At 34.1% G+C, this 24,603-nt stretch overlaps 1 protein-coding gene across 13 annotated transcripts in view; it reads left to right on the top strand.

Annotated features, from left to right (window-relative positions):
• The window catches only part of Erbb4 (erb-b2 receptor tyrosine kinase 4), a 1,037,871-nt gene that overhangs the window by 742,848 nt on the left and 270,420 nt on the right, over positions 1–24,603 (top strand). For all 13 annotated transcript variants that reach the window (XM_074071632.1, XM_074071639.1, XM_074071638.1 and 10 more), the window contains one exon: positions 21,125–21,257. In XM_074071632.1, the coding sequence (XP_073927733.1) occupies positions 21,125–21,257 (133 nt within the window). The remainder of the gene's footprint in view (positions 1–21,124; positions 21,258–24,603) is intronic.

Below are 24,603 nucleotides of genomic sequence, written 5' to 3'. Positions count from 1 at the left end.
TTTTGAAACATATTGCGTGTTTACAAGTGTTGCCTAATCTTAGGAATCCTCCTTTGGAGACCTCAATTCAGTAGGTCTAAGTAGGTAGAACCCAGCCATTTAAATGTTTAATAAACATTCCAGGAAATTCTCTGGATCCAGTTGCTTTGTAGAAATTCATTTTAATGAATTCTCTTTTTGCTATTTGGTTTCAATGAATTAAGAACACACAATAACAGAGTTCTGCTATTTGGGGGTTGTGGGAAAATATGGGGGACATATGCATCTTAATATGTAGAAAACACACTGTTCTAGAATTTTACTGTTTGAGAAAAAAGTTCATTTTGTAAATGTATTGACATGTGTATATCATTTTCTGTTTTTCAATCTGATTTGATATTTACTGATCCACTTCATCACTTTTTTTGTCACAACAAAAAAAGGAACAATGGTTTCTTGTCACAGCAAAAGGAACAATGGTTTTATAGGCCTAGGACTAAGTCGTTCATAATACATTGATACTTTAGTGACTAACGCTATTTTTATACTGAGAACTACTAATTTCTATAGACTGAGTTCCACTACTATTCATATAACTGACTTATTTATGGTAAATACCAACCATAATGACTCAGAATTCAAATGACTTACTTGCAGATGCATATTTTGTTGTGGGTTTAATGAGTCATTTCTTTATAAAAGTTTAAGGCTTGTACCTTATTTCTTTGATCTCATCATCAGAACAACCAACAGTGTATATACATATATATATTATGACTTTTCATAAATGTGTAAATGAACAATAGTGGCTTTTAAAACATGATAAACTCTTAAGAGGCCAAGATGACTTAAGTTTATTGAATTAAGTAGTCAGTGAGTTCGTTTGTTTATTAACAGTACTCTGTTTCAGAACAAGGCATCTCATGTTAGCAGTTTTCATAAGATGTAACATAATTTGGTTACTTTTGATCTTCAAAAATATTTTCCAAGGAAAGTAGATGTTTGGCAATGTGAAGTTCCTGCTTTAACTGAACACATTCTTCTCTCTTAGAATCTAGGAATGGATGATCTAATTATGCATCAAATATGCACTTTGATATTAAGTGAAATCCATCCTTTCATTTAGCCTACATTATTTCCTTAGTTTTATGCACTGTTGCCTCCTTATGGCAAGTATGCTTTGCCTTTTCTCTAATACTAAAGTGTCTTACCTCACACCTCTCTGTGTGCATACATGCCCCAAAGTAGATAATTCATAACACCAAAATTGAATCTTCAGCACTGATTTATAAACATTGCCCTCAATCAAGATCAAACTCTCTTCTACTGCTACCTATCATAGATATGAAGATAATTAGGAAGGCAAAAACATCTAAAGGTAAACAAAAAACTAAGAAACTAACATTCTTTCTTGTCACAATTAGCAAATTCTATAAATATTCATATTTGCATCCTTTTTATCTTTTTGATTATTTGAACAAAAAACCAAGTGGGAATAAGAAAATACAAAAAGAAAGAAAATATAGAAAAATAAAATGTATGGCTATCAGGAGGATTGTGGTTTGAGGCCAGCCCAGGCAAAACATTAGTGAGATCCCCCCTCAACAAAGAGGTTAAGCAGGGTGGTGTATGTTCATAATGCCAGCTGTGCAGGAGGCAAATCAGGATTATGCAGGCCTCTGCAAAAATGCAAGACCCTATCTGAGGAATAATTAAAGAGCAAAAAAGACCTGTGAGCATGGCTCGAGTGGTAGAGGGCTTACCTACCCCTAAATTCAATCCCAGTACCACCAAAAACAGGAAAGGAGAGGAGAGAGGGAGAGAGAGAGAGAAAAGAAAGAAAAGAAGGAAGGAAGAAAAGAAAGAGACAGAGAGAGAAAGAAAGCAAGAAAAAAAGAAAGAAAGAAAGAAAAGAAAAAGAAATTTAAAAAGAAAAGAAAATAGGGAAAGGGAGTTTTCAGTACAACATATGATACCATCCCATATCTCTTCAAGACCTATAAACTTTTCAAACAACCCAAAGGGAGAAATAGCATAATAACAAAAAACTAAGATGATTTTAAACTCTTGGCGGTGTGGCTATTGTACTGAGTTTAGCTATTTTTCAGACCATGAGCATATTTTTTTCTATGTACACTTAGATTTTGATTTTGCAGTTTGGGAAAGAAATGAAGCAGTTAGGAGCAATGTAGCTTTGTGGTGCTGTAGTATAAAATCACACAAATCATTTTTCGTTTTTAACATCTTACAATAAATGTATTTTGCATGAAATCCACTTATCAACATTTAGAGTTCAGTCTCACAGCATATTGGTTCCATGAAAATCCCACATGCCTATGTTTTCAGAAATGTAATTAACCAGTAAACATGATCCTACAGGGGATGCTAATGATGGCCACAATGACCCTACAAGGCTTTCACACCTGTGATTAAGATCCTAGCATCCATAGCACTCTGCAAATGAGAAGGCCTAGATATTTCCTTCCTTTTAAGCCAAGTATAAATATTTCATGTATAGGTATTCTCTTTGTATCCACACACACAGATATACACAAATATGAACATTGTTATAGCACGTATATGTACTCACACATACAGCACATGTGTATATATGCAGCACATGCCACCTACACACACTTACACACCTACAAAGCACGTATATGCACAGAGATCAAATATGTCTTCCACCTCACAGTCACCATTAAATACACCGATACAAATCTGGGAATTGGATTTGTTAACTTTGAAGAAAAGGCAACCCTTCATTAAAAACAGTGGATTTAGAACTCAACATGATTTAAAAGAGTAATGACAATAAAAGAAAGGCTGCACCTCATCTACAAAGGGTGACAGTGGTTTGAGCAAGCTTAGTCTTTTAAGTCAAAAATTTCAAAGCAGACTTTATGGCTTGAAGAAATTGAGAGAGACTCCATAACATAAAAGGCTAGAATATTTTCTACCTCCTTCGCTTATGTGGTTCTCTACTAGCAAAACGACAGTGCTAGGTGGAAGAAATTTTAGGTTAAGTTTGTAAAAGTAGTTTAAAGTTTCTTAAAATACTTAAGCATAACTTTTTAAGCTGAACCATAAAAAACAGAGATAAATAACACATTAACTCTTTAAGTGTTACATTTGAACTCATTTCTTAAAAATATTTTCACATATACGGTTAAAGCCAATATTAATTCATTATTGATTTTTCAAAGTGGAAATATTTTATTTTTCCAATTATAATAGCACCTTTCTGCTTGTCAAATATCGAAACAATAAAATGTCTAAAGAAGATATATTTTGGTGCGTATATATTCAACATATATATAGTTTTAAGTAATGAACCATAATATTTCATATGTCAATGAATTCATACCATATGCACCTGCTGTTTATCTATCTATGTCTTTTATATAATATACTATGAGTATTTCCCACACCAGTGTGTAAAGCTCCTCCTTATTCTTTTACAAAGCTGTATGTAAAAGTATTTATTGGATAAGGGTCATAGTAACAAATTACTTTCATGTCATTACTGCTGTCATAATGAATATCCTAACATGTTCATAAAATAATTTATACTGTGTAATTACTTACTGGGTCTAAAGCCTTAGAAGCAGAATTTGTATGTAAATGAGGCAACATGAATGTTTTCTTACATATTGCAACATCATCTTTCAAAACACTGGGTGGGTTTATACTTGTCCCAACATTGTATAATAAGAATATTTTCCCACCACTTTTTATAGCACTGGTAGCCCTGGTTTAAATTATAGTGATGTGAAAGAAGAAAAAGAGGTCTTTTGAATTGACGTGTTTTGAACCTCTTACTATTGTTGATTGATCTCTTAGATTTTTCTTCTATAACTTACTTTATCTGTTGTGTCCATCAAGTTTATCTTTTTTGAGCTTGGTAGTTGTTTCTTTTCCTTCTACATTTCAAGGAGCTTTCCAAAAGTTAAGTACCTTAACTTATTGTACTTATCTGTATCATGAACAACTTCCAGTCTTATGGGTAATTTTTAAATTTGCCTGTGATGCCATAATATTTTATGATTTTATCCAGTTAAGAAGATATATTGCTTTCTTTTAATCTTTTTGGTCATAGAATATTCTTAGCACTTTTCTTCTAGTGTATCAAAAACTACTGAGCTGGTGGAGTGGCTCAAGTGGTAGAGCACCTGTCCAGCAAGCATGAGGCCTTGAGTTCAAACCCCAGTACCACCAACAAAAAACTATTTTGAAAAATTTAGTCTATGTGAAATTTTTGGTATAGCATATTTATTATTGAGGCCTGGGGGCATGCCTTATAAAGTGTTAGTTCCCCTGCCAAAACAAATGTGAAGTCTTGAGTTCAAATCCTAGTACAAGCAAAAAATCTTCAATAGATTACAATATCGATACAGCATAATTTATTGCACAGTCCACCTCTTCTCAGTGATTTAAGTTGACTGCAATATTTCCTCTACGTAACCAGCTTTTTAAAAAAGATGTCAGATGTGACATCTCATTTTATTTATATTTTTAACTTAATTGCTACAACCATCCTGTTAATTATAATTATCCCTATCTTGAAGATGATATACAGATTTTAAGAAAGTTATAAAATATTCCCAAGATTTGGAGCTACTAAAATTCATAGCCAGTATTTAAGCCTAATATCTTTCTGATTTCAAAGACTACATTCATCATTTCACCATGAATCCTCTCAAAATAAAGAGAAAGTGAAAGATTTTTACAGGATAATCTGATGACATCCTGTAGTTTTGCCTATATGATAAAATACTCAAGAGCACACCTGTGAGTGTATGACTATGTGACAACAAGGTAAAATGGCGTCATCATGTGGCAGGAGCATTTTAGAGGCAGCTTACATAGCCAGAGAGGAAGCAGGAGCCAGGTATGGACCTGGCTTTTCTTTTATAACAACCCACTCTTGCAGGAAATAATTCACTTGTAGAAGATCCAGCCTATTTGTGCAGACCAGCATTAATCCCTCCATGAAGGCAGTGAAGACTCAATCACATTCCACTTTGTACCATTTTTTCTTTTGTTTTTTTGGTGGTGCTAGGGATTGAATCCAGGACTTTGCATATGCTAGGCAAGCATCCTATCACTGCACCACAGCCCCAGCCAATCATGTCATAAGTTTCCTCCACCTGTCAGTTCCATTACAGTGGGGAAATGAAGAATCCACATGATTTTTGGTAGGGTCAAAACACATTCAAACCACAGCAATACTCTAGTTTTAATGTCAGCAAAACTTCGTTATTTGACTTTGGGTATACTGTGTAATGTTTCTGTACTTAGTTTTATCATTTATGAAATGGAGTTGATAACAGTGTTTACCTCATTGGATGCCTGAAAATGCTGCATATGCACTAACTACCATTATTGCTATCATACATCTATGTTCAATTTTCTATTAAGGCATTACATACTATACACTCTCATACACATGTTATATGGCAAATTTTATTTTGGGGGAAAAAGAAAGGAAATAGAAATACCAAGAGCTTTCTTTGTTTTAAGCAGAAGAAAATTTCACATTATTAAAGTGGTGAACTATAAATTTGCAAGAAGCATGTCACCAGGGGTAGGCATAAAAGGAATAAGGTAATTATTAATAGAAAGCTAGAAATTTTAAAATGATCTCTTGAGATCATAAGTGAATAAAAAGCCTGTGCTCCAGAATCTCTTCAAATACATGCTTTTACGTTTTATCTTCTAATTAAATCATTTTAAATTTGGTATTATAATAAGTGACAAACTTAGGGCTCTAAAAATCTACAACGTATGAACTTTTAATTAATGATTCAAGAGAAAAGTAATTGGTGATGGAGAATGTAAGCTTTTTTAGACATGGAAAGATAAAAGAAGAGTAAGCCTCTCTCGGTGGCCACAGAGGACCAGTTCCAGAACCCTACTGCAGTTGCTAAAATCTGTGGCTACATATGTCCTTTATATAAAATGACATAACATTTGCATATAACCAATGCATATCCTCCTGGATGTTTTAAATCACTTCTAGATTACCTAATGCAATGAAATGCTTGCAAATAGTTCTTATACTACTTTGTTTAAGGAACAATAACAAAAAGCCTACACATGTTTAGTACAAATGCAATTTTTATACTATTTGAATTGGTGGTTGATTGAACCTGCAGATGTAGAACTCATAGACATAAATCTTTACATTTATCTATTTTTTGATACACCCAGTATTTAATTTTATTTTTTATCTCTTTTTTAAGTTTTTGTGCTGAGTGTGGGTACATTGTAGCATTTACAAATAAAAAAGTTCTTACAACATATTAAATATATCATACTTGAAGTCATCTCCTCCACCATTCTCCTTTATCCCTATCTCCCCTCATTCCTGGAGTAGTTTCAACAGGTATCATTTTTCAATTTCCTTCATGTGTACACAGTATTTGCCCTATATTCATCCTCCAGCACCATTTCCCCCTCCATCTTCCCACTAGTACAGATCACCCCCCACCCTAGGTAAGATCTGTTCTGACCTCTCGTTCTCCAATTTTGTAAAAGAAAAAAAATGAAATTTTTGTTAGTTTAAGATAGCTACACAAGGAGCATTTCCATGTAGAAATGTATTATAACCCAAATTGGTTGAACTGTTCTATTTTTCTTCTTTCTACCTTAGTCCCCTTCTTATACTGGCTTCAACAGGTTTAAAAATTCTATCCTGAAATCTGATAGTAGAAAATATACCTCAGAAAGCATGAATCTAGAAAAAGTGAATTGAAAACCATGATTAATTGCTAATAACTGAACCCTTTAGATGACTATAGGATTCAATTTTACAGAGTCACTGAGAGTTCAGAATTAATCCAGAAGTTGATGAGTAGGGGATAGAAGTTATCTGAAAATAGAAGAGAATGAAACAACGCTTGCTTAATGTATGTTTTTCTCTGTTAACCATGACAAGAGCAATGAAACAGGAAGCATTTTACTTTTAATGACATCATAAGGAACTTTGGCTTCTGATAAATTCAGAAAACAACCATCATCATCATCAAAATCATTATCAGACATCATCATCATTACCTCTAATATTTTGTAAGTTACAGAAAATGAAATTTGATTATAAATTAAGATTTTTTTTCTTCATAAGAAATTGTTGCTAAGGTGGGAGATTTCCTCACTTTCTTTCATTCCCAATATTTTCACCTTTAATTTGTAATTTCCTATCCCAGCCCAAACTTGGATTTTTGCATTGTGCAAAGAAGACGCTGCCTGCCAGTCTAGAAGAATCAACTTTGAACATAGAAGCCTATCTTCACTGAGAAATTAATGAAGTCAGCCACAGGTTTCATTAAGTCATTGCATTCTATGAACTACAAAGTACATACTTTAGATATAGTGAAGTAATATTCTTCTACGTAATCAGAAGAAAGAAAATGTGAATTACACTTCTGATTTCCTTTTTAAAATTACCAAAGCAATAAATCAATACTCAGTTCTTTGTAAAAAAAATAAAATCTTCCTATTGTATTTGAAAGAGCACAATGTTTAATTACTAACAATGCAACAAAATGTTCTCTATGTTCTTATCAAAAGAGTAATAAGCAGTTAGTGTTGTCGGTTAGTTACAGAAATGATATCCCTTCCTTTAGGTAATTGAGAAATTCTGAAGGCTTCAAAGACCTCCAAGAATAAAAGCCAGGCTTACTGCAGTCTTCACTTTTAATCTCAAATGGCAATATTTTAACCTGACTTGCCTCTAGCTTAGTAGATGCAGAAAGTTTGATGTTAAAACTATTAATTATTAAAAATACAGAAGAGTGGGCTCCAGTTTTCAAAGATTCTTATTTTTAGTGTTGTAGTTTGTACTGTGCTGCTCCCCCAAAAGACATGCCAAGGTCCTACCCACAGTACAAGTGAGGGTGACCTTATTTGAAGATACAATTAAAATTCAAGTTAAAATATGGTTATGCAGATAGAATAAATCCTTAATCCAATGACTTGTGTCCTTAAAATAAGAAAAGAGGCAAAAAAAAAAAATACCATGTGAAAATAAGTACAAACTCAGAGAAAAGACAACTATGTGACAATTGGAGTTAAGCCACTGCAAGCCAAGGTACACCAAGAATTGCTGATAGCCACCAGAAACTAGGACAGAGGTCTGGAACACACTCTTCCCTTGAGCCCCTTTTAGTCTGACAACATCTTGATTTTGGACTTCTGTCCTTCAAAACTGTGACAGAAAAAAATTGTTATTTTAAGCCACCCAGTTTATGGCATTTTGTTATGGCAACACTTTGAAATTAACAAAGATATTGTAATATGAGACCCAGGATTCTGTAATTTTAACATGTACCAGATCATTCTGAGATGGATGTCTTTGGGATATTCTCCTGGAAACTCTGTCATATTCCCTGTTATTCTTGCTATCTTGATACAGTCATACATATATTTAAAAGCTCATGCCCTGGCAATTGATTTCTTCTTATAAAGGTTTATTCCTTCAGAAGGGACTCGTTGTAGGAAAGTTCACAGTTAAGTAACTATATATTGGACAATATTTTAGAATACAGAGATAAAAGGTAAACTAGAAACAGCATATAATTTGGGGGGAATTTCAACTTAAAATAACCTACTTAATAAAATAAATGGAGTGTACAATGATAGCTTACACATTAATTGGGTACTTATGTTATATATATATATATAACATATACATATATATAGTATTATTAAATTTTATTCACTTTAAATTTTCAATAAATACAGATTTATTTTACTTTTCATAGTTAATGTTCCTTCTGAAACATGCTTTATAATTTTCTCAGTATTCTATGCAAATATCCAGAGACTTTCTAAAATGTTAACATGGCTGTCACTGCTGTCTCTCATCTCCTCATTTCAGAATTTCCTACCCAGATCCCACCCAAGAACTGAACATGCCACAGATAACATTCATTTAACCTTTAATAACATAAATGGATTGTATTGGCACTTACTGCTTCACTTCTACCTTCCCCTAATTTATTTAACTCCTTTAATAATTTACAGACATGTAACGTCATATAATGATAAGTAACGTCTCATGTACATATGCCTGAACTCCCCTATCCACCGAGGTTAATGTAGTACAATTTAGTGCTTACAGTAGGGTAATTAGAACATCTCCAGGATCATCACATCCTAATCCAAGAAACATCTTATAAGGCAAGAGGGACCTAGTAGATGTTATGGATTTTAAGATGGAACTGTTATCCTAAGCTCTCTGGATGAGCCAGAATGTAATCACATGTCTCCTTGTAAGAGGAACATTTGACCACAGTGAGGGAAAGGAGGTGTGGTCACACAAACAGAAGTTGGAGTAATGTGGCTACAACATTAGGGATGCCAGAGGAGCCTCTGAGAGCTGGAAGAGGCAAGGAACAAATTCTCTCCTGGAGACTCCAGAAAGTGTCAGTATTGCTGCTATTTTGATTTTTGTTCCTTAAGACTCATTTGGTCCACACTGAGTTGATTCTAGTACAGGGTGATAGACATGGATCTCGTTTCAGTTTTTTGCAAGCAGATAACCACTCTTCCCAGCAATATTTGTTGAAGAAGCTATCTTTTCTCCATCATATGTTTTTGGTATCTTTGTCAAAAATAAGGTGGGTGTAGCTCTCTGGGTTCATATCTGGGTCCTCTATTTGGTTCCATTGGTTTTCATATCTGTTTTTGTGCCAGTACCATGCTGTTTTTATTGCTATGGCTCTGTAGTATAGTTTGAAGTCGAATATTGTGATACCTCCAGCATTGCTCTTTTTGCTCAGTATTGCCTTGGTCTCTTAAGTATTCGTGGTCTCTTGTGTTCCCAAATGAACTTTAGGGTAGATTTTTGAATCTCTGTAATGAATGTCATTGGTATTTTGATGGGCATTGTGGTGAACATGTAGATTGCTTTTGGTGGTATAGCCATTTTTACTATGTTGATTCTGCCAATCCATGAGATTGAGAGATCTTTCTGCCTTCTGTAGTCTTCCTTGATCTCTTTCTTCAGTGGTTTGTAATTCTCCTTGTAGAGGTCATTTACATCTTTTGTTAAGTTTATTCCTAGGTATTTGATTTTCTTTAAGATTATTCTAAATGGAATTGTTTTTCTATATTCTTTCTCACTCTGCTCATTGTTGGTGTTTAGAAAATCTACTGATTTTTGTAAATTCATTTTTTATCTTTCTACATTATGACCTTAATGTAAGACCCAGAACCTTGCAGTTACTATAGGAAAGAGAAAGAATACTCTGGAATAGGCAAGGTATAGGCAAAGACTTCCTCAATAGAACTCAAGTGGCCCAGCAACTAAGAGAAAGGATGGACAAATGGGACTACATGAAATTACAAAGCTTCTGCACAACAAAAGAAATGGTCTCTAAACTGAAGAGACCACCCACAGAGTCGGAGAAAATATCTACTACCTATACATCAGACAAAGGACTGATAACCAGAATATACAGGGAACTCAAAAAACTAAACTCTCCAAAAATTAATGACCCAATAAAGAAGTAAGCAATTGAACTAAACAGAACTTTTTCAAAGAAAGAAGTACAAATGGCCAAAAAACATATGAAAAATGCTCACCATCCTTGGCCATAAAGGGAATGCAAATCAAAAACACGTTAAGATTCCACCTTACTCCTGTTAGAATAACTACCATCAAGAACACTACCAACAACAAACGTTGGTGAGGATGCAGGGAAAAGGAACTCTTATACACTGCTAGTGGAAATATCAGCTAGTAAAACTACTTTGGAAAATAATATGGAGGCTTCTTAAAAAACTAAACATAGATCTGCCATATGATCCAACCATACCACTCCTAGAGATACACCTGAAGAAATGAGACTCAAGTTATTACAAAGGCACTTGCACACCCATGTTTATTGCAGCACTATTCACAATAGCCAAGCTATGGAAGCAACCAAGATGCCCCACTACTAATGAAGGGATTAAGAATATGTGGTATTTATACACAATGGAATTTTATTCAGCCACAAAGAAGAATGAAGTTTTGTCATTGGCAAGTAAATGGAGGGAACTGGAGAACATCATCTTAAGTGAAGTTAGCCAGGCTCAGAAGGGCAAAAATCACATGTTCTCCCTCATATGTGGATTATAGACCCAAAACAAATGCAGTAATATTATTAGACATGGGTCACACACTAAGGGGAGAATGTGCACAAGAGAAATAGGGAGAGGAAAGGAAACCTAAAATTTGAATGTGATTGATGTGCTCACTATAGGGGAGTAAATAAGTAATCTTAAACCAGCCAAAGCCACTATGGGAAGGGGACCAGGAAGTAGTGAAGAGGTCTGGTAGAGATGAACTAATGTGGGTTGTAATACACATATGCATGGAAGCAACACTAGGAATCTCTCTGTATAGCTATCTTCATCTTAAACTAGCAAAAACGCTATGTCTTTCTTATTATCTCTTATGCTTTCTCTTCAACAAAATTGGAGAACAAGAGGGCAGAACAGTTTCTGCCCAGAAACAGGGGGAAGAGGGAGGGAAGTGGCCCAAACAATGTATACACATGTGAGTAAATATAAAAATGATAACATGAAAAAAAAGACTCACTTGGACCTTCTGACCTCCAGACTCTAAAATTTTATTGTTTTAAGCAACTAAGTTTGTCAGATTCTGTTGGATCCAGAGGTTCATATAGAACCACCAAGGTTCAGTCTTTCCATTTGCTTGGTCTTGTTTTCCTTTTAGACAAACTCCTGTTCTTCAGGAAAGAACGTGGATGGTCCTGGCAGGAGAGACTAAGAGCATCCTTGGATTTTACGAACTCGGATAAAAAAAGTTTTATCTTCACTCTCCCAGCATCTGTATTGTGGGGGAAAAATGTTAGGTCATATGCCTACCTCCATTATCACTGTTGTCTTTTTGCCACAGACTATCATAACATATTTTCAAAACAATTGGAGTGATACCTTTAAAATACAAATTACATCCTTTTCTCTCCTTCTAAAAACCTTCCAACAGTTTTCAACAGCGCCTTGAATGATGCCTGACATCCTGAAAATGGCAGCTAGGTTCTTCCTGGTCCTGTTTTACCTCACTAGCCTATCAGGTATCACTTTCACACATTGCAAAGTCCACCCTCACCTGTGAAAACACTAACCTAATTCCTTCCTCAAAATCTCTTGGATACAGTTGTAATTTCTATTTCCCCTACCCAACTTTGACTTAATTATTATTATTATCTTTCTCATCTTAGCTCTCAAGTTCTTCCTCCTAGGGACTGACCTAATGTCACCTTCTCATTATAGAGAAGGACAATGGCTATATTCTTTCAACACCCTATACAATATTGTCAGGTCACCTATCAAAATTATATTTATGCATATATGTTTCTCTATTTCTGTCTCCCCTACAAGCTGGAAGTTCCATGAGTTAAGAGATCTATATTTTATTTCATGTTTTTGTTATCAATGTCCAACATAGTGAAAGTAGTTTCTCAGCAAATAAGCTGAGCGTGGTGGTGCATGTCTGTAATTCCAGGTACTCAGGAGGCAGAAGCAAGAAGATCACATATTTGAGGATAGAATGGGCAAAGGTGGAACAACCCTCTCTTAAAAATAAAATTTAAAAAATGAATGAAATAAAAAGGGCTGATGGCACATGGCTCAAGTGGTAGAGTACTTTCTTGTTTACCTACCAGGCATAAGGTCCTGGTTTCAATCCTGAGTACCACAAAGAAAGAATAAAACTTAAAAACTTGAATAACTTTTCATGTCTTCAAATTTCTCTTCAGTGTATTTACTGAGTGCTGACATAATGTCTCAGACACATTAAATATTACACTAATACTATGCCTTATCATCATTACTTTGAAAAGTAGATATTTTTCATATTACAGAAGTGTAACATCTAAGGCTTCATGCATGAAACCATATGTATTTCTGATCACAAAACGGAACCATTACTATATTGAACCATACTTTTCAGCTTAAAAAAAGATTAATGATACCTATTCAAATACATTCCAAGTAAAATCCTTGCCTCCCTACATGATAAATAATAATATAGATGGATCTGCTTTACAATAAAAGAGAAAGTTTTTTCTACCATTGTGTGCATGGACAGATACTCCTTCAAAATTTTTGCAGTAATCCATTTACCTTCTTACCTACATACATGCAACACAGTAGCAAAATCCATTACTTTAAGCTCATCTCTATTTTAGTGGAAGCAGGTTCAATATTCTCTATAAAGGTTGAAATACCAACCACATTATTATCTCCCCAAATTTTGAACAGACAGATACAATTCAGAAGAGATAAAGAAAAATCTATTTTATAGCTTCCAAAGAAAACACACAGGGAGCTAAAAAATGTTTCCTAATAACTACATTGCTAAACTTTCTTTACAGAGGTTTATAATGGCCTTGTGAACTGTAAAGCCATGGAAAAGGACTTCTCCTTCACACATGACTATAACTCTGGGAGGTCAGAGATCTGCTGAATTCTTGGTACTGATTGAAAACTTTTCTCTTAAAAATTACAAAGAAGTAGTCTCCCTGGCTTTTTTGTTTTATGCTCTGTGGAGACACTGTCTTTGGTTTTGCCTTGAAGAAAATGATCTGCTTGTCTTCAATTCCTTCATCTAGTGGTTTGAAAGGAATGAGTAGAATGTAGTTATTATGTTTTCTTGTTTATTGTTGCTTTCGTTCAGTAGGTACTGTTGCCTTCATTAAAACTTCTCTGGTATTGGGAACCTGAAAAAAAAACTCAAGGAGACAATAGCAGAAAAATAGGTGGAATCTTGGTGAAGCTAAAACTTTCCTCTCCAATTAATATCAAAGCATGTAACAGAATATACAAGCAGAAAGCAGGTCTACCCTTCAACATACAGTAATGTTCTGTCACCATTGGGGGTGGGAGAGGCAATGAAAAGGGTGGATGGATATCAAACCTATAAGAAATAATGTGAATTGGAAAAATCAATTGACTAAACAGTTGATGAACTATCATGAAGAAGTGACAAGCTGGTAGTGTTGGTTTTGTTACCTTCCCTAAGAAGGAAACCAAGAATGTAGTTGAGGGTCCTTAGACAGAATTTGATAAAGAATTTGAACAATTGGTTATAATTTCTGGAAGGACCCAAAGATGATGAGTACAAAGAGTCTGAGATCAATGGAAATGTGAATTATGGCTATAGATACACCCCACTTACTTTCCTGAGTGATTATTTTAGGTTTTCTTTTTCAGAATTTCTTCTGATGATAATATCTAACCCATAAGTACATGTATATATGTGTTATATATATATACATATGTATATAACTTGGAACATGAAGCTCAATAAGTAAACTTCAAAAGCCTAGATGTTCACAAAAATGGGTATTGTAATTTTATATTCATGAAGATCATTGAATCATGAATGTCATTGAATTTTGTTTTATCTATAATAAAACCCAGACATATAAAGTGTAAGACTCTGAAAGGTAGTGAGAAGAGGCAGACAGGATTGGGAAGCTGGAGCGTAAGGCATGCCATGTATGTGAGATCCTTGGTTTTCTTTTTCATATATCCTAGGTTTGGAGGTGAAGAAACTGGACACTCCAAAGCACCAACAGGTGCAAGCCACAAATTATTCTTCAAAGCCTTTCTCTTTATGCAAAGGACCAGAAAAAGGACAGCTTAGCAAGACAAAAACATTTTCAACAGTAACTGCTCTATTCTGACTAAACACAACTGAAAATAGTAGTATGTTCCCAACTTGACTCATGTCAGCAAAAGAGAAGAGAGTAGAGAACCCCCACCCTCACCAGGCTGTAAGAAAGAACCTCAACATCCTACCAAATAGTGTTGGAATATGCAACTGGGACTTTTTATCCTCACTGAATGCTGAAGGATTCAGGCAGGATTGGGTTTAAATCTGGCACTTGTGCCTAGGCAGCTGAGGTTCTCCGTGTCCCTGCCCACCTATAAAAGAGACTATCTGTTCTAATTTGCATGATGATTTTGAAGATTCTATATGATCAAAGAATATAAAGAATAATGAGAAGGAGAAAGAGAAAGAAAACTAAGGACTAAATTATCTCTCAAGATAAAAAAAAAACTTAAGGCAACAGCAAATAACATTTAGTAATGTGTAAAAAGCATTATTTGGCATAACCAAGTTAGTTTATTTCAAGGACAAGAGGCTGGTGCAATATTTTAGAATCAAATAATGTAACATGGCATGCATTCCTCTTTTTAAACTCTCACAAAAGTGGGAATATAGGTAAAATTTCCCAACTTTATAAAGACCGTGTGCAAGAATCCTGCAGCTCATATTATAATTAATGTGGGAGACTGAATGCTTTCACACTAGTAAAGAATGTCATCGCTCACACTCATTTAACAGAGCACTGGAAGTTCCAGAAAACATAATAAGGGAAGAAAAAAAAGTAGAGCATAGATCAAATAGGAAGAAATAAAACTGGCTTTGTTTACAGGTGACATGATTGCCTAAATAAAATTCTAAGGAATTTACAAAAAAGCTAAAATAAGTCAGTGAAATCAGCATGATTGTAGAATATAAGCTAACACATACAAAATTTATTTTCATTTATGTACTATTAATTAACACGTCAACATAGAAATTAAAACTATGACACTACTTATAATTAGTAAAAGAATATTGGAATCAGTCCATCAAAATATCTCTAGTTTATATGCTAAAAACTACAGAATACAGATAAAAGAAATCAAAAAGGGTATATATGCATGTAGAAGTATACTGTCTTCGTGTATTGGAAGACTGAAAATCTTAAAGATGTTAATTCTCCCCAAATTGATATGCAGGTCTAGTACAATTCCTATCAAAATCACAGCAAGGTTTTTGAGATTTAGACAAGATTATTATAAAAATTATGTGGAAAGGCAAACAAGTTAGCCTAGCTAAAACAAATTGGAAAAAAGAGAATTAAGTAGGAACATACAGTTTTCATAATTTTAAGACTAATTGCATAGCTACAGTACATATGTACAGACATAGCTACAGTAGTTAAGACAGTGTGGTAATAGTGAAAGGTTATACACATAGATCAGTAAATAAAAAGGAAGAGCAAACCCAGAAAAACCCCGCCATTTATATATATATACATATGGCCAATTGATATGCCTAATATGATAAGCCACAATTGATATGCACAATTTATATTTGACAAAAGTGTAAGAACAATTCAATGGAAGAACAAATGGAGCTGAGGTTGTAAATATCCATAGGCCAAAACCAAATGAACCTTAACCTAATTTTTACACCTTCTGTAAGCATTAACTAAAAACAAGTCATGGACTTAAATGTAAAATGTAAAGTTGCAAGACTTTTATTTAATAAAAAAGAAACAGAAGGACTTGCAGTAGAGTTCAATGAAGGAGCGCTTTTCCTAGTATGCACTAGACTCAGGGCTCAAACCTCAGCATCCCAAAAACATAATTGGAGAAAAAGTAAAAGCGAAATTATTTGAGGTCTAGGTCTGGGTAAAGAAAACTTGATATCAAAAGCACAATCTGTAAAAGAAAAATTAATAAATTGTCTTCAAAGTTAAAACATTTGTGTGTCTGGGAGTGCAGTTCAGTGGGAGAGCACTTGCCTAGCACACACAGGCTCTGGGCTCAGTCCTCAGCAACAAGTTTAAAAAAAATAAAACAGGAACAAACAGAAAGAGCTAGGAGTGGGTGCGCACCAATGTTCTATGCTAGCACCTGGGAGGCTGAAACAGTAGAATTGCAAGTTTTAGGCCATCCTGAGCTAAATAGTGAGAACTTGCCTCAAAAAAATTAAACTTTTGTTCTGCAAAAATTCCTATTAAAGGACTGAAAGTCCAAACTATAGATCAGGAGAAAAGATTTTCTAATTCGATAGATAGATAGATAGATAGATAGATAGATAGATAGATAGATAATAGATAGTAGATAGAAAAGTAGATATGTAGACACAGATTAATACATAGAAAGATTGTATAAGGAACTCTCAACATAAGTAAAATTATGAAATGGTCAAAGACATGAAGAAACATTTTCTGAAGACTGTACAAAAGAAAAAATGTACATTAAAAGATGTTCAGCATTATTACCAATTTTATAGAACTTCAAATTTAAACCACAATGAAATGTCACTATACATATTAGAATGGCTAAAACAAGAGTGACAAAATCAGACACTGGAGAAAATACAGAAAAAAATGGGACAAATGGATGCATTGCTGGTGTAAATATAAAATGATATAATCACTCTACATAACTGTTTAATACTTTAAGAAAACAAAAACTAAAATGTTACTCCTGTGTGACCCAACAATTACGTCTTGCATATTTATTCCAGGGGTGAAAGGAGAATATTTCACACAAAAATCTATATATAAATGTTTATAGCAGCAATATTTACAAAACTTCCATACTCCCAAAATCAAATGATACAAATGTTCATCCACACATTAGCAAAATGTGCCGATCAATGCCACAAGAAACTACTAGCAATGAGAAGAAAACTCAATTAATGTACACACTTCCCTGGAGGAATCTCTGGAAACTTATTCTGAGTGAAAATTCCAATCCTAAAATGTTGTGTATGATTGTATTTATCTAACATAAAATAACCAAATTATTATGGAGAACAGATTATTGCAGAAGGAAAGGTTGAGTGAGTAAGGTGGAAGTGAAGGTGTAACAAGACAGTGTGAAAATAAAAGTGTAACCTCAGCAATTCTTTCAGAGAATGACATCTCTACCTTGTCTATGTCAGTGCAAATATCCTGGTGTTGTTATTGTGCTGTAGTTTTGCAAGATTTTGTCATTTGCAAGATTTTGTCATGAGCTAAAAATAGATAAATGTAACAGGATCTTTCTATGCTGTTACTTACAAGTACACACAAATATACATTATCTAAGAATGAAGTTATTAAAGATTGATATGCCAGCTTAAAAGATAAAAGTGTAGATCAAGAAATTATGTATCCCACCTAAGCAAAAAAAGGGGACTAGATAAAACAAAATAAAAAAAATCAGGTAATCAGATATATTGTAAGAACTTTTGTAAATGTCACAATGTAGCTCCAAGAGCAAGAACAACAATAATAATAAAACTACCATCAGAAATTACTATCTGCCTATTCAGGTTGGCAAAGATGTGAGGGAACTTTAATCCCCAGACTGTTCCTTCCTTTTGGGAACATAAGTTAGTGCACTCAGGAGGTAGAAGCAGAGGATCATTTGTTTAAGGGCAGCGTGAGCTACATAGCAAGTTCCAGGCCAGTCATGGATACACGGGACACATTGTCTCAACAACAGTAACAACAAAATGAAACAAATAAGAAAAATGAAGCGACTACTTCGAAGACAATTTAAATAGTTCCTTAAAATTTTAAGCCCATACTTGCCATATTGTCCTGATGTGCCAAGTATTTACTAAGGAGACATGGAAATGTGTGTTCATACCACATATACAGATGCTCATAGTAGCTTAACTTTCAATAATCCAAAATAGAAGACAATCTAAATGTCAGTCAATGGGTGAATGGATTTTAAAAATATAATATATTTATACATGAAATATGCTCAGAAATAAAAATGAATGAACTATTATTACATACAACAACATAGATGAATCTCAAAATTGCTATCATGAGTGAAAAAGCTATATGAAAAGTAGACATGCTGTGTAATTCCATTTATATAAAATCCTTTAAATACAAGCTAATGTATAACAGAATGCAAACCTATAGTTTTCTGAGGGGGAAGGGACAAGGGGGTGGATTGTACAGATGAGAAGGAATCTTTTGGAGGTAATGAACACATTTCTTATCTTGATTGTGGATGTGGTACATAACTGCATACACGTGTCACAACTTATCAAATTGTATACTTGATATATGAGAAATATGTCCATTTTCAGTTTCATTTTGTTGCCATGACAAAATGCCAGGGAAAATCATGTTAAAAGAGGAAAGATTTATTTTATCTCATGCGTCAGAGATTTCAGTCACTGCCAGGCTGGTCAGATTGTTATTAAGCTATGGTGTCACAGAACATCATGGCAGGAAACTCACTGGGGCAAACCTGCTTACTTCTTGGAGGCCAATGAGAGGAAAGAGAGAGAGAGACACACACACCGTGCCTTCAGGGGCCCACTCCCATGGAACAACTCCCTCCATCCAGGCCCCGCCTCCTCATCTCCCATTCTGTATGAACTCATCAGTAGATTAATTCAATGATGAGGTTAATGCCCAAGTGATCCAGTCACCACTACCATCTAGGGACAAAGCTTTGAACACATGAGTCTTTTGTGGGTACACGTCCTAGCCAAACCACAATAACATTGAATGTAATTCAATAAAATTGTCACACATGCATACCTGTTCCTATCTTAAACTAAAGCAAAAATGATTATTCAGTTAAGGAATTATAAAGGAAAACTTTCATTGATAATTCTGCTGGCCTTGAGAAAATATTTTATCCAGTTTAGAAAAGGCGATTCTTTAGCCCAGAATATTGTAAATTTGTTTCACCAGTTTAAAACTATGATAGACTGGTATCTGTGAGTATATGGTTCCAGGGAACTGCTACTGAAGACGTACCTTGAATGCTTAGCACTCAGAGTTCAGTACTGTACTGCAGATGCATAAATCATTTTTCCCACAATGCCGCCCAACTCCCTCTAAAAAAAAGTCACCTTTCAACAAATCTAAAATGTTTACTTAATCACTTCAATCAAGCACAATACATGTGTTTGGCTTGGGAGAGCTACCATAACTTTTACCTTGCTTTTAGGGCATCATGTGCTTTTTGGGAGTCATATTTTAACAAAATATAGGGCAGGCAGGCATGAAAACACAACAAATCACATGATGATTTCAACACAACTGACAATAACTCAGGGCTGGCTAAGAGCTTGTCTGCATCAACTAAACTGTGCAATGCGTGTGCAGGAATATAAAATATTTGTTGAAATTTCTATTATTTTTTATTATTTACTTTGACCACACTTAGTCAACTACATGTAATAAATATGTGAAAAAGGCAGGCTTATTGTAGTTGTAAAGATGACTGCCTAGCTCCCTCTTGTAAGCATGTGTTAGAAGAATTGACTTTTCATAGGTTTCCTGGCCCCTTGCTTATGTTACACTAATATGTTCAGAGCCATCTCAGTCCCACTCACAAAGGATTGTAGTAGAAAATCTTTCATCCTATATTAAGTAAAATTGGTAACTAATGGGAGGATAAGGAAGATTTTGATGTTTTTAGCTGCCTGAGAATATTTAACATTTCTTGAAAAATGCGTAATTGTGTTTCAGATGCGTCAAATCACCTTTCAGATATTAAGAACAGCATTTGAAGTCTCTATTAGCTGTCCTTTCTCAACATAGAATCCTTTCAATAAAATGATATTATGCAATAGGAATAATAAAATACTGAGTAAATGTTTTTCAGTATGAAGTGTAACAGAAATGGTGAACTTTAAGTGGCAATTTTAAAACATGACCTCTACTGGGCATATGGCTCAAGTAGTAGAGTGCCTGCCTAGCAAATGCAAGGCTGTGAGTTCAAACCCCAATACTGCAAAGAAAAAAAAATGGCACCCAAATTCTCCCAAATTCTTAGGTATTTCATCCATTAAACAAAATAGAGAAATGAGACAAAAGTTTACACCTCCTTATAAATAACTACTGTAATTTGCTGAAAACTGTGGCCATACTTGTTTCATCTAATACTTGTTTCATACTTGTTCACTAATATCCAGGTAGGTTGAGTCAGGCTATCTCAGAGGCCTGAATGCTTCTATTTCATTTCTATTCCTGTTCTTACTGTCCATACCTATTCTGCATTTTTTACTTTCGTTTAAATTTGTTTCTTCTAATTATATTTAGTGAGTTAGTGGAGCAAAATATTTACTTTGTAAAGTGTGGTTTGCTTCTTTATAGAATTCATATAGACAAGTAGAATTTGTTCAGTCTTTTGAACACTGTGGTAGGAACATAGTGACTAGCACTCAGCATATGAAAGTTATGACACTCGGGTAGGTCACTAACGTTTTTTGACAGATTTCTTTTAGGCAGACTTCTTTAAAGCTGTTTAACTTTTCTTAGGAAGATTGTAAGTTTTGACACATGTTCTGTGTTGTTTTTCCTTGATGTCGAAGCTGCTGAAGGGATGGTGTGTAACCATCTGTGTTCAGGAGATGGCTGTTGGGGACCTGGCCCAGACCAGTGCCTGTCGTGCCGCCGCTTCAGCAGGGGAAGGGTCTGCATCGAGTCGTGTAACCTCTATGATGGGTAAGGTGTTCTACATTGTCACCTTTATCATGTAAGCTGTTAACTACTGATAACATCAAGATTTGAAAAGTTTCAAAAAATGGCAAAAAATCAGAATGTGTGCCAATCAAGATTTGTCAGGCAAGCTCTTATGGCAATAAAGGAGACACTTGAATTGTTTACATGGGAAGTAATTTTATTTGAAATAACAACTCCAAATACATATAGATCATTCTTAATAAATTATAGAAATTTATCCTTGATCAAAATTCTTAAAAGTTCAATTTTTCTTATGAGAGAAACTGTTGTGAAAAAAAAAAAGGTCTCAGTGATCTACTGGGGTTTTCCTCCAGGACATTCCTATGACTTTTGTTCAGAATTCCACTCAGGTCATATGCCTATTTGTGCTTTAGAAAGAGTCCATGTTTCTAGGTCTTTGACAACTGCTTAATCCTATAGGAAAACTACTTCTGCAGTTCTAGTTGAAGAGGTTTTTTGAAAGCATTCTGTCACTTTCTAGATAACGTGAAGAATATTTTTAATGAAATTGTACTATAGTCACATTGCCAGTAATAAAACCTAGTATATACCTCATTGTGTGGCATTTTATGTACTCATAAAGTCACTTTATAATAACATACTACGATATGCATCATAGTTGTCCTTCATCAGTGTGATAATGTATTTTTAGGGCTGGCCCCAAATCAACTTTTCTCATATTGCTCAAATGAAAGTATTTTCAACAATTTTGGCAAGTGTAGTCTCAGAGTCCGTCATTTCACTTCTTTCTGTGCCTCATGAACTAACAACTAATTTCACGAGTCCCAGTCGCATTGTAGTTTTGCATTTTCCATTAAAAGGATACAAATCTATCACAATGCTATTAATGAATCTCTTCTTTGAAAGATGACCGAAACAAATTCTGATCGTGAGAATTAGAAGGAAAGTTTAAAATCAAATGTTTAAATGAAAAAAAGATTTTAAATAAGAATTTAATCATTTTCCAGGAAAATCTCAGATTGTGATTTTGTAATGTACAGTCAGATTATAAATTTGATAATGAATAGGACTTGTCTCAGTGAATTGAATTCATGCATGTTCACATTCTTGTAAAAGGATATTTTGTAAATATAAATTATCTCAATTCTAAATATACTTATTTGTGTGTATAGTAACTGATGCCAGTAAAATGAATCATTACAGACTTTATTTCTATTAAACAAATGTTAAAAGTTTAATAAATGTAATATGTGCAATTCTAAGAAAGTAGTGGATTCTAGAATTCATTTCTTTACATCATCATATAAAGAATATTTATATAATTAAGTATTTATTAAAATCACAACACTGCAGAATAAGCAAGTCAGAACTCATAGTCAGGGCATCTGATTTTCTTCCTGCTTCTTTTCCAGAATGTCATTGTTTTTCTAAAGTATTTCACTTTTAAGCTTGTCATAAATACAACATTCATAAGTGCGGATATATATACCATTCTGGATCACATTTATGCAGAGCAGTGAATGCAAACCAAAGGAATAATGCATTTTTCTAAATAAACACTGTTTACCACATTGATTTTCAATATATTAACATTCTATATTTGCCTCATTAAATAAATTCTGTTAAAAATTTGTACATAAATACGTATATGACCATTTATGTATATATATAGAGAGAGACAGAGACAGAGAACATGATTGAAACAGTAAGTCTGTCTAAGGAGATCAGGGAGAGGTCGGAGAGGAAAAGAGAATGATAAAAAGTGAATATTGAAGTACATTGTATCTGCATATTAAGATAGTATAGCAAAATGCACTGAGAGCTATTGAATAATAGGGAGCAAAGAATAAACAGGGGTTAATCTGATTAAAGTACAGTGCATGCATGTGTGAAATACCAAGTCAAAATCCCCTTGAACAATCAATATGAACTTTAAAATGTGAAGGACAGGATGGTAAAATAGATCCTGTCTGAGGGTGAGTTCCAGTGCTGGGGGATAAGTGAAGAGAGCAAAGGAGGGCAAATATAGTCAGTGTACTTTTTATTTGTGCGTGAAAATAGGACAATTAAACCTGTTGAAATTGTTCTAAGTAGTGGGTAGGAGGGTGAGTGCAAATAATGGAGGGAATAAATCTAACTAGGATACAATGTAAGCAAATATGTAATGGTTACAATGAAACCCCCCTGTACAATCCATTTATGCTAATAAAAATTGGTATTTTACAAAGCAGTAGTAATGGTTCACTAGTAAATCATAAGAGTACAACCAGTTTGAAAGATAATAAGCAAAAGTTTGTACAAGTTTGATTCAATTCTTGCCTGCCCAGTAATCAACTCCTACCTCCCGTCTTGTGAATTGGCCACTTCAGTATGGCCCTTGAAGAAGAATGAATTCAAATTCTAATTTTATTAATTGTTAGTTGGAAAATTCAACCTTTGAAAAAAACCCTAATCATACTGAACTTGGTTTTCTTTTCTTTTTCTTCTTCTTGCTTTTCTTTTTTTTTATTTGCTTTTTTTTTTTTAAATGGACCTTGTTATGTTACCCAGGCTGGCCTTGAACTCAGTGGTCTTCCTGCCTCAGTATCCCAATTATGTGGGACTACAGGTGCATACCACTGCATCTGACTAAACTTGGTTTTCTCATAGGAAAAATAGGAATACTGAGGGTGCCAACTTTATAGGATATTGTGATTATCAAGTAATAAAATGCATAGTAAGGTCTTGTTAAAATTCTTGCCCTGAATATTATTATAATTATTTCCTTTTTTGTCTTTTGATCTGAGCTAAGTGTTTGAGTAACACGGTCATCTTAAAAATGGCTGAAAGTAAACAAATACGCATTTACTAAAAATCAGGAAAATCCATATACATAAATATTATAATATAATATGATATGACATGATACATGATATAATAATATATACACACACACATATATATATATATATATATAAAAGTTTGGATATTAGCAAAGGAAATAATCCTTAAAAGAGGACTTTTTGAAGGGAAAAAGGAAGGTCAGTCAATTTGTGACTGATTAGCTTTCAAATTTAGATCCTATAGTCACTGTCTTTCTGCAACATCTAACTATAATGCCTCATCAATCAAGATGAAAGAAAAAAAAATTGCAACAGAAACTTAAAACTTTTCCTGCCTGGAAACTCTTTTTTTAAACCCTGAGATCAACATAGAAACATCAAAGTGACTGCCAGTACAAGATCTTTGTGGTCACTTGTACATTTATGAATCACAATCTCTGAATGAAATAGTATTTTCCCCTTTTGTAGAGGATATTTAGGGAACTGAAGATTAGAGAAGCTGAAGTATCCTAAGGCCTAGAACAATGAATATTGCTGCTGGAATT

The sequence above is a fragment of the Castor canadensis genome, chromosome 4 (genome assembly GCF_047511655.1).
Source record: "Castor canadensis chromosome 4, mCasCan1.hap1v2, whole genome shotgun sequence".
Classification (NCBI taxonomy): Eukaryota; Metazoa; Chordata; class Mammalia; order Rodentia; family Castoridae; genus Castor; species Castor canadensis.
The sequence above is the reverse complement of the archived record's forward strand: the minus strand, read 5'-3'. Positions and strand labels throughout refer to the sequence as shown.